We start from the raw sequence: 14,399 nt of genomic DNA on the forward strand, positions 1-14,399 counted from the left end.
GATCTCATGCAGATTAATTACAACTGATTGATTTTCAAAAAGGTGAGCCTGTTACTATTAAACCAGCTGCTCATTTTGTAGCGGGAACATCTACCTTGAACAAACAAATGGTCACCTAGATTAGGATGGCCACCAGATCTGTGGGAAACCGTGCAAGTTTTCACCAGGCACCTCTTCAACCCGTCTATTGGTAATACGCAGCATTCAAACCCTTGTGTCTGGCAGATCTCACCCATTATACCAAGGGTTGGACCAGCAGAAACACACAGACATACTTGCCAGTAGTGTCACTAGGGGAGTGCGGACCATTCCGATGTCACCCACCAAGGGGGGTGACACCAAAATGCCGGCCTCTCCTGCGCGGTGACGTTACTGTGCAGCGCCCCAGCTCCCTAACACTGAGGAGTCGGCTGGCCACGCCCCAGGAGTGATGAAACCGGTGGTGTGCTGTAAGACCACGCCCCCTTTTCAGGCACGCACATATCAGGCGTGAGTAAGGGAATCTATTGATACTTACTACGGTGCTGGGCCGCCTTCAGGTTACCTGACCAATCCTAGCTCATGATCAGCGCACTTCTTCACTATCTTTTTCCCTTGTTTTCAACTACGTATAATTTGGTAGTGGGTAGCACCTCCCCACAGTACTTTCAGATATTCAAGAATTGGAGAGAGCATCAGACGAAATCTGTACGGGTGACTCTACCCCTACTATACACCTAGCTCATGTATGCTGCTGGTTTTATGCCGCTACTGAGGAGCCAAAAAAACAAAAGTGCGGTATATTGAACTGCAGATGTGTCCTCAGACACAGCCTCAATACGCCATCCGGAGCGAGACGCCTTTCATGACTGAGCCACACCGATCAGTGTAGCAGAACGATTTCTTTTTTATTAAAATTTGCATCCACTTCGCACTTCAGACAAACACCACTTGATCTGTACCATAGACACCGGGCTGCACCTATAACCACACAGCAGTATATATTAAATATGTACAAAGTCGCAGATGATTATTTGCAAAATTCTATTGCTAAAATGTATTATTATTTATTATATATAATGAGTAACGTTGGAGTTGTACATCTGTAATTCTTTTTTGTGTGTTTGCAACAATAGTCTCCACAGGTAGCACCTCCCATTACATATATTTTCAGGGTGTGCAGTCTAGGGCCCCCCTTTCCACATATTCTATTTAGTGTGCTCCTATGCACACTTGAAGGTATGAGACACCTTCAATCTAGGCTAGCACCCCTTCCCACCTGTCCCTTATTGGTTTTAAGCAGGGATCTGGCATCTTGACTGCACTTTAGTACAAGGCACAATCTAGGTAAGTCCTCAAATGTTTATACTGTAGTGCAGCTATGGGTTGATTTTTGGGGCGTGGGTCCCCTGGATTGCTTTGGTTGGGCTGCTTCAGGGCATCACATTATATACACATTTTTCCTTTCACTTTTAGCACTTTCATTGTTTGTTTAATATATATGTATTATTTTCACATCTTTATTTCTCACCTCCCTACATGCAGCAGCAGCTGCTCTGATCTATCCTACACCTTATTACACTTCACCTTTCCTTATTGGAGCGATGCCCTGGGGTGGCTCAGCTGGGCTGGTTTGGGGGTATCCTGCGCTCTGGATTTCAACCCCAGTATGTCAGGGACCTACCCTCAGAGGTTACCTGGGCGCGGTGGGTAGGCCCATAACCATGGCCATGATTATGCCAAAACCTCTTATTATTTGCAAAATTCTATTGCAAAATGTATTATTATATAGAATGAGTAACGTTGGAGTTGTGCATCTGTAATTCTTTTTTGTGTGTCTTTGGCCATGCTAAAACGGGTTGCAGGGCGTGCTGGGATGTGTAGTTCAACAGCAGCTGGAGGGCTGCTTATTGCCAACCCCTGTGTGCAAGCTCCACGCACAGGGACATTCATTCTCTCCCTCCATTGTCCTGGTCTCCAATGCCCTTCCTATCAGTCTATGGGGCAGACTCAATCAGCTGCAGGGTGCACCCTGTTGCTAATGGTCAGCCCTGTGCTATTCAATGCAGCGCTGCATCCCACGCAAGTCCCAGAGGGTGCACGTAACGCAGATTTGTCCTCATACTAACTAATAAATGAATATAGTGGCGCCCTGTAAATAAATGATCATAATAAGAGTATCCCTTGGCACATTTTTGGACTTGCAAATGTATAAGTAGTGTGATCTGTTGGATTTTTGTCCACAGCAATATTACCCCTCTACCTCCGCAGTAATCGCGCCGAGTGACAAAATATGTGGGTCCCAGGGACCCCCACATTACAAAAAATGGGTTCCTACCTGACCATTTCTGGGTCATATCATAACTTATGCTTTACAGCTCCCCATATGCCTCTCAGACCTCCCCACATGCCACCTCACATTCCCACATGCCCCTAAAATGCCCATCGGATACCCCCAACAGCATCAGATATCCCCACATGGATATGGTTAGCCTGTGTATACATAAAGGGATAGTATGGTTAGCCTGTGTATACATAAAGGGATAGTATGGTTAGCCTGTGTATACATAAAGGGATAGTATGGTAAGCCTGTGTATACATAAAGGGATAGTATGGTTAGCCTGTGTATACATAAAGGGATAGTATGGCTAGCCTGTGTATACATAAAGGGATAGTATGGTTAGCCTGTGTATACATAAAGGGATAGTATGGTTAGCCTGTGTATACATAAAGGGATAGTATGGTTAGCCTGTGTATACATAAAGGGATAGTATGGTTAGCCTGTGTATACATAAAGGGATAGTATGGTTAGCCTGTGTATACATAAAGGGATAGTATGGTTAGCCTGTGTATACATAAAGGGATAGTATGGTTAGCCTGTGTATACATAAAGGGATAGTATGGTTAGCCTGTGTATACATAAAGGGATAGTATGGTTAGCCTGTGTATACATAAAGGGATAGTATGGTTAGCCTGTGTATACATAAAGGGATAGTATGGTAAGCCTGTGTATACATAAAGGGAAAGTATGGTAAGCCTGTGTATACATAAAGGAAAAGTATGGTAAGCCTGTGTATACATAAAGGGATTGTATGGCTAGCCTGTGTATACATAAAGGGATAGTATGGTTAGCCTATGTATACATAAAGGGATAGTATGGTTAGCCTATGTATACATAAAGGGATAGTATGGTTAGCCTATGTATACATAAAGGGATAGTATGGTTAGCCTATGTATACATAAAGGGATAGTATGGTAAGCCTATGTGTATACATAAAGGGATAGTATGGTAAGCCTATGTGTATACATAAAGGGATAGTATGGTTAGCCTATGTATACATAAAGGGATAGTATGGTTAGCCTATGTATACATAAAGGGATAGCATGGTTAGCCTATGTATACATAAAGGGATAGTATGGTTAGCCTATGTATACATAAAGGGATAGTATGGTTAGCCTGTGTATACATAAAGGGATAGTATGGTTAGCCTGTGTATACATAAAGGGATAGTATGGTTAGCCTGTGTATACATAAAGGGCTAGTATGGCTAGCCTATGTATACATAAAGGGATAGTATGGTTAGCCTATGAATTATGCTTTAGGTAAAAAGAGGGGATGCAGTCAGGAAGCCAACGGTCTAAATGCCAACCGCCGGCTTCCCGACTGTGTAATCCCGACAGGGGTCTAATGACAGGCGTCGAAATCTCAATGTCTGTCATTATACCTACGATGGGAGTCCGACGCCCGGCAGACCGAACGAAGGTAAGACGGGGGTGGACAGCCGCCATCTAGGCTAGGGGCTCCCGGGGAGGGGACTCAGGGTTAGGCCCCCCCCCCCCGGGAGTGTTAGGCCAGGGGAAGGGGGGTTAGGCCCCGGAGGAGGTTAGGGTTAGACACCCCTCCCCCTCCCCGGAAGTGTTAGGTTTAGGCTGCGGGGAAGGGGGGGGTTAGGTTTAGGCACTCACAGGGGGGGTTAGGATTAGGCACCCCTAAGGGAGGGTTAGGGTTGGAAAGGGTTAGTGATAGTGGGGTACTCACCTCCGTCGGGATCCTCACTGTCTGCTTTCCAGGGTCGGTATGACATCCGCCAGGCTAGCTTCTGGCGGTATATCATACCGATTCCAAAAAGAGGCATATTTATCCTAGAAGGCAGCCACTTTCTGAGCTGGTAGCGTTCCCGCTAGGCTGTTTTAGCGGGGCGCGGCGCCCTGCCCTCCTTCTGGAGGGCAAAGAGCACTCTGCCCTCCAGGAGGAGGGCAAAAAGCGCCCTGCCCTCACAGCCTGCGGGAGCCGCTCTCACCCGCGGGACGCAGTGTCCCGCGGGTGGAGAAACATGCGGTGACCCGGTCACCGCCGGAGAATAGACGCCGGGCGCATGCGCCCGGCATCTATTCTCCTTGTCTGCAGTGCGTGGGGGCTGCCCGGCGTGTCCGTAAGTGCCGGGCACGCCCCCAAGAGTGACCCCCTTATAGACACGCCCCCTTTTCCAATGACCACGCCCCCTTCTGGGTCGCGCGCGCGTGCATGCCCTCTCTAGCTCCGGCGCCCTGCCTCCCGCCGGAGCTAGAAGGAACACTAAGCTGGTATATAAATATTAAAAACTACCGGGATGTATGTACAGGAGACCACAGCACATATTCCAGGTATCTGCTATAATGACCTAGTTGTCTTGTTAGGACAGACTGGGGCCGCCTTTCAGACCACACGTCCGAAAAAGGGGTGTGGTCATTTAGAAAAGGGGACATCTCCTTGAGATGCGTCTCCTTTTCATTACTGTAGGGGACGTGCCCGGCACTCACGGAGATGCTGGACTGCCCTCAAGCTCTCCCTGCAGTGTGAATATATGCCGTGCCGGTCACTGAGGCCCGCGAGAGGGGATGGCCGTTTTAGCTTTTCACTGTATAGTAGGCCTTATTCACGTTACGTCACACAGTAATACCCTTTACACATTATGCCACATATTAATACCCGGCCTTTACACATTATGCCACACAATAATGCCCTTTACACATTATGCCACACAATAATGCCCTTTACACATTATGCCTCACAGCAGTGCCTGGCCTTACACATTATGCTATTATACATTATGCATCCCCCTCCCCAGCAGTCTTTTTTTTGGAGCCGGCCTCCTGCTAAGCTGTGGGTGACCACCCAGTTTTTGCGAGCGGCCAGGGGCTTGGGGCTTGCGACGAGACCCTTGTGGTAGGGTCTCGTCCCCGCAAGCCCCAGTGAGCTTCCTGCTCAGTAGGGCCGCCCTCAAATGGCAGGAGTTCCTTCGGGAACGCCTACGTTTGGCCAGCCACCAGAGAGCTTCTGGCTCTAATAGAGCCGGAAGCTCTCCCACTGACATCACTGGTGATGTCAGTAGGGCCGCCCACAAACGGCATTTGCCTCCATTTGTGAAGCCACCCCCCCCCCTCCCCGCCTACAAAACGGGGCAAGCTGTCGATCAACATCGACAGCCGCCCCGTTCTGTTGCGAGCCCCGGAGCGAGTAATTTCTCGCTCACTCCGGGGCACACATGCGGCTGCCCGGCCATCGACCCACTTGCGAGCGCATATAGTGCTTGCGAGCAGGTCTGAATCATGCCCAGTGTCCCTCTAGCAGACCTCACCAGCTGCCTGGCACCCCCGCCTCAGCAAGCAGCCGCACCGGACCAACACTCAGTGCAGCCCTTGAAAATAGCGCTGCTGTCATACAAATCTGGCGCCGTGCGCGAGTCAATCGGAGCTCGCGTACCAGCAGCCGCTGCCGAATGGCTGCTGGTCCGCGAGCTTTAATTGACTCACGACCGGCGCCTATTTGATTGACAGCAGCGCTCTTAGTGACGCGTGCAAGGCGGCTGGGCCGAGTCACCGGGGACGCGCTGTGGTGCAGCCAATCCCCGACAGCCTGAGAGGGATTGGCAGCGGCACAGCGCATCCCTGGCTCTTTTTTAAAAGCGAGTCCCCAGCCTTCATAACCGGGTAAAATACGCGCTATAGCGCGTATTTGCGATCACCGATTCAGTAATTGTCTATGAACAAAGATAGAAGCTACCACACAGCTGTGTGTGTAGAGGGCCGCTCTGATTACGTGACGCACATGTCTTACACTGATACAGAAAGTACAGCAGGAAAATCTGCCGATGCTTCCCACTAGAAACGTGCTCGAAAGTGAGGGATGAAAAGCAGCGACGGCTCTGTCTCCGCTCAGTCATTTACATACAAATCATCTGCTCCCATTGACAGCTGACGCTTATTCATCACAGAAGACACTTCATCTGCTGAGCGATCAGGGAAGGAAGCAACAGATAAGCCAGCGCCACAAGTGATTTACAGCTCAAGTCACCTCATTAGTTCCTAAAAGTCAAAGACAGAAACAGATTTTCCGCCCAAGTACAAGGGAGAAAAAAAACCAACACACAAAAAATTATGTATCTCTATTACGCTTCTAAAACACAGCGGTTTGTATAATGGTAAGATGTTACTGTGAGATATAAGTACATTAGGTGTGTATGAACTGCGGGACGTCAGTCCCTTTATACTGCGTTACCACAGTCCTTCCGACTGCGTACTATAAACCGAGCCACTATTTATTAAATTAGATTTTACGACTGCGCTGCAGAAGCTCCCATTGTCTCTTCATACAATTTACTAATAAAAATGTAGTTATTTGTAGACGACGTTAAAGTCGTAAAAATGAAATGTGTTAATAAAAGAATGAATCGCAATTCATCGGCTGGTTTACAACTTGTTCTACGGCTGGTAAAATATAAACAATGTCTTGTGTAGATGTATGAGGACTCTAACAGCAGCACTAATGATTTACACTAGCGAATGTATTATTCTCTTATAGAGCAAAACATTTATTAAAAAGGAAAAACAAACATGGACATAGCATAAAGAGATATATAGTGCCCGCCATCTCCCCTGCTATTCATAGCAGCTCTACTACTCTCCGCAACACCTTCACCACCCCCGCACTCCCCGACACCTCCCTCAACACCTCACCAAAAGACACCTCCGCCAGCTCTCTGCTCTCACTTACCCCTGCCCTCACCAACAACTCCCCCACCACCACCACATCCAGTACTAGTGTTCTTTCTAGCTCCATGAACCTGTCACGACCAGCGCAGTTTCTCTTTCCTGCCTGGGGTGTTGTTCTCTGCTCTGGTGCTTCTAGCACACTCAGCTGATACAACAAACTGTAGGGATACAGACCAGAGTGTGCTAGAAGCACCAGAGAGCAACACCCTAAGCAGGAAAGAGGTACTGCACGGGTTGCGACATGTGCAGGGTGCTAGAATGAACACTAAGTACCACCACCACCTCTCTCCCCCAGACACCTCCACCACCTCCTACTGCTCTCCCCAGCACCTCCTTACAACCACCGCTCTCTCTTTACACCTCTGCCAATACCATCAGCACTGCTCTGCCTGACCCCGCTCCACCTAACAATCACGGTTCTCCTCAACACCTTAACTATCACCACTCTTCTAGACGCCTCAATCGCTTACTGCTCTCTGTTACACCTCCCACTGCTCTCCCCAATGCCTCCATCACCACTGCTATATATCACTGTGCTCCTCATCAATACCTGCTCTACCTGACATCGCCCCCTTTACCATCTATTCTTTTTCTCCAGATAATCTACCAGCTCTCCCATGACCAACTATTCCTTCTCTCCCCAGGCTAACTCCGTCTCTTCTCATCCTCTCCCCCTGTTCTCCAAATAATCTCACCCTGCTCTCTCTGCCATCGCCCACTGCTCTCCTCCAGCCACCTCCACTGCTCTCATCGCCATCTTCCTCTGCTCTACCCCCGCCACCTCCAACTACATTTCCCCCTCATCTCCCGCTGCTCTCCCTACCATCCTCCGTGCACTGCCCCCATTGACCTATTGCCCACTGCTCTACCCCTACCATCTCCTACTGTGCTCTCTGCTACCGCACCTGCTGTTCCCCCATCATCTTCAGAGCTCTCCCCCTGCTATCTCACACTGCACTGCTGTTCATCACAGCAGCAATCTCCCTCTGCATGAGCACCAACTCAACTGCTTCCCCTCATCTCCTGCCGCTCTACCCACGCCACCTTCACTGAACTAGTTTCCCAACAATCTTTCCCTGCCATCTCCAGCACCACCATATTACCCTGGGTCTTCACTCGCTGTCTCCCTCTACTCCCTGATCATCTCCCGCTGACTAGCTTTACCCCTTGATCATCTCCTGCCTTCTCCCTCTACCCACCGCTGTCTCCTACCACCGCACTCCCTGCTCTCCTCTACACCTCCACCACTTTCCAAAGACACCTTTCACTACTCTCCTTAACACCTCCATCACCACCACCATATCTCACTGTGCCCCTCATCACTACCTCCTGGTCTCGTCTCGCTGTACACATCATCAACCACTGCTCTCTACAACATTGCCCCCTTTACCATCTACTCCTTCTCTCCACACAATTTACCCACTCTCCCATGACCAACTATTCCATCTCTCCCCAGGCCAACTCAGTCTCATCTCTTCTTCTCCCCCTGCTCTCCAAATAATCTTTACCTGCTTCAAGGCATCCAGCACTGCTCTCATCGCCATCTTCCACTCCACTCTCTATCTTCCTCTGCTCTCCCCCCACCACCTCCAACTGCACTGCCCAATATCTTCCTTTGCTCTCCCCCCCACCACCTCCAACCGCACTGCCCAATATCTTCCTTTGCTCTCCCCCCACCACCTCCAACCGCACCACCCATTATCTTCCTCTACTCTCCCTACCATCATCCTTGCACTGCACCCATTGACCTATTTCCCACTGCACTACCCCTGCCATCTCCCACTGTGCTCTCTGGCACCACCCTATCTCACCTGTTGCTCCCCCAATCATCTCCCTACCCTCATACAACTCATGCTGCCTGTCTCTACCCCCCCTGTCATCTACGGATGCCTCGCTTCCTGTGCCATCTCCTGCTACTCAGCCCCACCATCTTCCTCTGTTCTACCCCGCTGCTCTCCACTAGCCATCTCCCATTGCTCTCCCCCAAGACCGTCCCCTTACACCACCGCCTACTGCGCTCCCCCCAGCTGCATTTGAAGCAAAGTGGAGAACCTCACAAGTAGCATGTGCCACAGGTGTAGTACCGGCAGGCTTACCATATCATCCCATTCATTCAGGACACATGTGAATTACACAGGATCTGTGGCTGGTTAAATGTAGACTGGAAGTCAGCCAGCCAGCCAGCCACAGACTCTGTGTAATTCCTGTGTGTCCCAAGTTAAAGGCATAATATGGCAACGTATGGAGACCTTCATACACATTGCTGGAGAATGTGGGTGCATTTACTGATTTTTTGGAGATGTTTAATTGGGTCATCAGGGTTGGCACAGTGGTTAGCATTGCTGCTTAACAGCACCGAGATGATCTGCGTAGAGTTAGCATATTCATCCTGTTTCCTCCAACACATACAGCAAGGTTACATGGCATGTCAGTAATAACCCCTAGTGTGCCCATGTGATGGGGGAACATAGACTGCAAGCTCCACTGGGCAGCACTTCCCACTGACAGAGAGCCCGGGTCCCGACCATACACTCTCCGGCCACGGACATCCGCCCCGGTTCCCGGTCTCACCTTCACCGCGTAGTCTATGACCCGTTTGACACCGACCAGGGCCCTCAGCGCCATCTTTCCCGCAGCCTCAGTGTCTCAGGTGAAGGTCTCCCGGCGGCCAGCCGCCAGCCAATCACATCACACACCCGAGCCTGTGCCAAGCGGCCGCCGGAGCAGGCGACCAATCGCAACGCCGGGCGCCGCTGACTGTCCACGTGCTTCCACACGCCAACCAATCGCTGACGCCGACGTCACCTGCTGACTCGTCTTTAGAGGACTGCTCGGGCCGCCATGTTTGATTTGGGCAGAAAAGTCTCTTAAGGACGACAATGAGTTATAGAGCACTAGAAATAAGACAGATACTGTTTCAGCCAGTGTAATAAAGCAAAAAAGCGTGTGTGTGTATGTATTATTATATATTAAGACTGAATCCAATTAGGTGCGGATGGCGAGTTTGTTTCTTGAAACTCGCACACTTCGCAGCCAAGCGCGCTCTCGAGAATTCCCCAATCTATTTAAAAATGCCTATTCGCACTGCTCGCAGCGGAGGGGTGTGAATTGACTGCCAAATGAGATTTGCGAGAAATGTATGAAAATGTGGCGAGACCATCCTGGATCCCCCAAAATGGATAATTTCGTTAGCAGGACCGTATAGAAGGCTGCTTTTGGGTATTAGGAAGGTACTGTAGGTTTTGAAATGGTGTCAAATGGCTGATTTGTGGCGGGGTTTTTTAGAAATGCAAGAAAATGATTAAAAAAAAAAAAACAACTATTTTTGTTTAATCTCAGACGAATTAAACGAAAAATGCATAAAAAAAAGTAGGAAAAGGTGATTTTGGGGTACTTTGAGGGCACCTAGAAAAATTGAAAAAAAAATTATAAGAACAGTTATTTTTCAAATTATTATAATTATTTTGGGGTGCCTAAACTAATGCCACCTCAATCATCTACTCCCCTCTCATGAACTGAACACACAAGAGCTTTTTACATATCTATACACATTGACAATGACATTCACAACCTGTCGCCATAAAAATCTTTAATACACATCCCATAAATATATTTATATCTCTCTCCTGCTGCTTCTATTCTATTAGCTGGTGATATATCACCAAATCCAAGCCCCACCTATATGCCCCACTCACAATGGACTATAAATCCAGCTAACCTCATAAACATTGCATGCCTCCCTTCACCCTCCAAGTCACTAAAACGTGCCTTATAGAATGCACGCTCTGTCTGCAACAAACTAACATCCATCCATGTCCTCTTTATCTCAACTAACCTCAACCTTCTGGCGATAACAGAAACATGGCTCACACAATCAGACACTGTCTCCCCTGCGAGCTGTTAAGTCCAACTACAGGATTTCTGCTTGCACCCTCCTGAGTTACAAGAAGAAATCCGACTCAAATGCCGGCCGCAATGCTGTTTTCCAGCTTAGTGCAGCTCTAACAGCTTTGCGGGTGCCACATTAGTCATAGAATGGCGGTCACCGTGATCAAACACCCAGCTGACGGCGCGGTAAACAGCATTCTCCAACTTAAGTGCTTCTAGTCGGACTTAACATTTCAGTGAATTGAATAGGATCTCTTTGCTGGGGCTATTCAGCATCGTGCTGGATTGAATCACCCCCAGTTATTGCAGAATCTGTCATCCAGTTCCCCAAACTATCAGGGGAGGAGGTGGTGAGATGACGCACCTGTGTCAGAGACAAGTGCCAGCTCCCCATTACACACAACGCCAGTACCTCAACATCATAGACACACAGCACCATTATCCCAACATCATAGACACAACGCCAGTACCCCAACATCATCCACAACACCTGCACCCCGACATCACACACCAGCACCCCCACATCACACTACATTAGTGCCCCAACATCATACACACAACACCATTATCCCAAAATCTTATACTACACCATCACCCCAACATCATACACACAACCCCAACATCATACACACAACACCATTATCCCAAAATCTTATACTACACCATAACCCCAACATAATACAAACAACACTATCACCTGTATCATACTCACAACATCAACGCCCCAACATCATACACACATCAATATCCCAACAACACACTCACACACTTCATAACTGTTTGGATTTCTGTATGTACACTATGGGCCTGATTCAGACCCATTCGCTAACAAGCGATTGCTCATAGCGAGCGATGTTTTTCACTGTGCGCATGCATATGCATTGTTTTGCACGTGCGCGAACTGGTACGAGCGATCGGGAAGCCTAAACATAGACAGCCCAGCTGAATGAGTGACAGGAGAGACCGTTTGTGGATGGCAACAGGGGCAGTCCACTGGAAATGGGGAGGGGCGAACACAGGCGTGCCTGAGAATATTAGCGCCATTTCAGAGGCGTGCATAGTTAACAGCCAGCGTCATAGGACACGTCACTTGGTTGAAATATACACTGAAGTGCTCGCAGTGCTTGCGGCAGGGTATAGTCAACCTCAAGCACTGTGATCGCATCCGATGGTGCTCGATGTACCAATGGTTTCTTGCACTACCGGAAGATGACGTACGCAAGAGCGCGGCTAAATACTGGCTGGTGGGCGTCTACAAACACAAAGTAATCGCTCGCCAAGACATAGTGGGCGTGCTTATTCCTTGCCGTACGAGCGACTGCCTTGACGTCACTTAGCTGAATTTACATATGCTGGGCGCGAACGGCCGCATATAGGCCCTCATTCAGACCCGCTCGCAAGCGCTATGCGCTCGCAAGTGGGTCGATGGTGAGGGCCTGCGCACGCGCAGTGCTCGAAGCCCCGGAGCGAGTGACAAATTCACTCACTCTGGGGGCTCGCTACAAACAGGGTGGCTGTCGATGTTGATCGACAGCTCGCCCCGTTTTGTAGGCGGGGTGGGGTGGCCGGACAAACGATGGCTTCCTGAAGGAACGCCTGTCGTTTGTAGGCGGACCTACTGACATCACCAGTGATGTCAGTAGGGAGCTTCCTGCTCTGTTAGAGCAGGAAGCTACCTGGGGCTTGCGGTAGACGAGACCCTACCACCAGGGTCTCGTCGCATCACCTGGTCACTCGCTAAAGCTGTGGGTGGTAACCCACAGCTTAGCGAGCGTCCAGGAGGCCGGCTTTCAAAGCAAAAGCGGCCGCCTTCATTCAGAGCAAACGCTCGCTTTTTGCGAGTGGCTCTGAATGAGGGCCATAACGAATGGGTCTGACTCTGAATAAGCTCCTATATGTAATGTGTTGTTTGTCCACTAGATGTCACCATAATGCACACAGTCACCTGCTACATACATTTTTTTCTAGATAGAAACCACCAGTACAATTATTGTATCTATAGGTAATCTGTTGTGAGCAAAATAGAATTCTTCTACTGTATTAGCACTTTCATAAATGTACTTTAGTGCCTCTATTTATTTTATGTGGCGGCAGTCTAAATGCTGATTCTTTGTGCTTCAAATTGTCCTTTGGTACCTAAACACACACATATGAGTTGGCAATGATGGGATTAATCAGTGCCCTACATTATGCGGGAGCAATCTCTGGCTGTCATAACAATGCCAGGACTCAGTGTTGTGGGTGGTCCCCCTCCTGTACAACAGCATATGCTTATGGAAGTCTGTATGCACACGAGCCAAGAAAGGTTTAGAAGAGGCTTGTGGGGTGAGCAGGAAAGTAGGGAGCTTGTGACAGACAGAAAAATATATAAGAGGCAACGGGACATGTAGTCAGTGACAGTGAAGGACAGGCAACGTTTGGTCACAGTACGGGACAGTCATAGTCACAGTGAAGGCCCCTACACACTAGACGATATCTTGAGCGATTTGTCAGATTCCGGCGTATTGGGTGTACATTGTCCAGTGTGTACACTCTATCACGATCCCGATACCCGTTCCCGCGAATCATTGTTCTCATCTTCAGATCTTTTGTACTTGCAGGAAGATCTGTCAATATCGTTAATGATTCCCCTTTTACCGTGCAGTGTGTATGCACTACCGAACGATCAGGCGATATGTCGTTCACACCTGGACAATGTGGCCGTCACACTCCCCTCCCAGAACTGCTTCAGGCACAGATGCACGCATAGATCAGTGATATCCATGCATGCATCTGTGTAAAAGATTGTAAAGTGTATAATAAAAATAAAAAGTGATGTGGGCATCCCCCTAAAAACATATCAGAGCCAGTCCTGGTTGTAAAAATAAGGGGGACAAAAGAAGTAGGGGTCCCCTGTATTCTGCACAACCAGTACGGGGCTCAGCGAGCTGGTCCTGGTTTTGGAAACACAGGGGACAAAACGAGTAGGGGTCCCCTGTATTTTCCATAACCAGCACCGGACTCTTTCTAGAGGGGGGTAATTCCACAGCCATGGGAACCCTTTCTCCAGGTCCCCTGGCCAAACCATTACCCCTGAACGCTAGTCAGCCCAGGCCTGGGTTCCCTGGGGAGATGGGGACCCCCCAATAAAGGGGTCCCCCTCTTTGAGGCACCTCAGACCTGGGCTGAAAGCCCGGGGCTATCCCTGGCACCAATGGCCGGTGGGTGCCGGGTTGATTGTGTGCAGTGTGTGTATAAAATAGATTAACTAATCTTGTCTTTTGCTGGAGAACTACAGATCCCAGCAAGCCTCCCCCGGATGCTGGTACTTGGAGAACCACAAGTACCAGCATGCAGGGCATTCAGGGCGCAGCCGCCATCGCAGATCATTCAATAATCGGCCATCTGGGTAGCCCAATGGTCGAGCAGAATGGCCGCCTGATCTGAGACGTCAGAACCACTTTATCTGCATACGGTATTGCAGTTGTAGGCTGAGACGCTCCCCGAAAACGGTTGCAGCA

The 14,399-nt window shown here is 49.2% G+C and overlaps 1 protein-coding gene across 1 annotated transcript in view; it reads right to left on the reverse strand.

Annotated features, from left to right (window-relative positions):
• Window positions 1–9,782, reverse strand: part of ETFB (electron transfer flavoprotein subunit beta) — a 65,243-nt gene extending 55,461 nt beyond the window's left edge. The window contains exon 1 of the mRNA XM_088443667.1: window positions 9,583–9,782. Within this exon, the coding sequence (XP_088299793.1) occupies window positions 9,583–9,636 (54 nt within the window). The 5' untranslated portion in view covers window positions 9,637–9,782. The remainder of the gene's footprint in view (window positions 1–9,582) is intronic.
• Window positions 9,783–14,399: the final 4,617 nt, after the last annotated feature.

The sequence above is a fragment of the Taudactylus pleione genome, unplaced genomic scaffold (assembly GCF_031769625.1).
Source record: "Taudactylus pleione unplaced genomic scaffold, aTauple2 ptg000332l, whole genome shotgun sequence".
In the NCBI taxonomy this organism is placed as follows: Eukaryota; Metazoa; Chordata; class Amphibia; order Anura; family Myobatrachidae; genus Taudactylus; species Taudactylus pleione.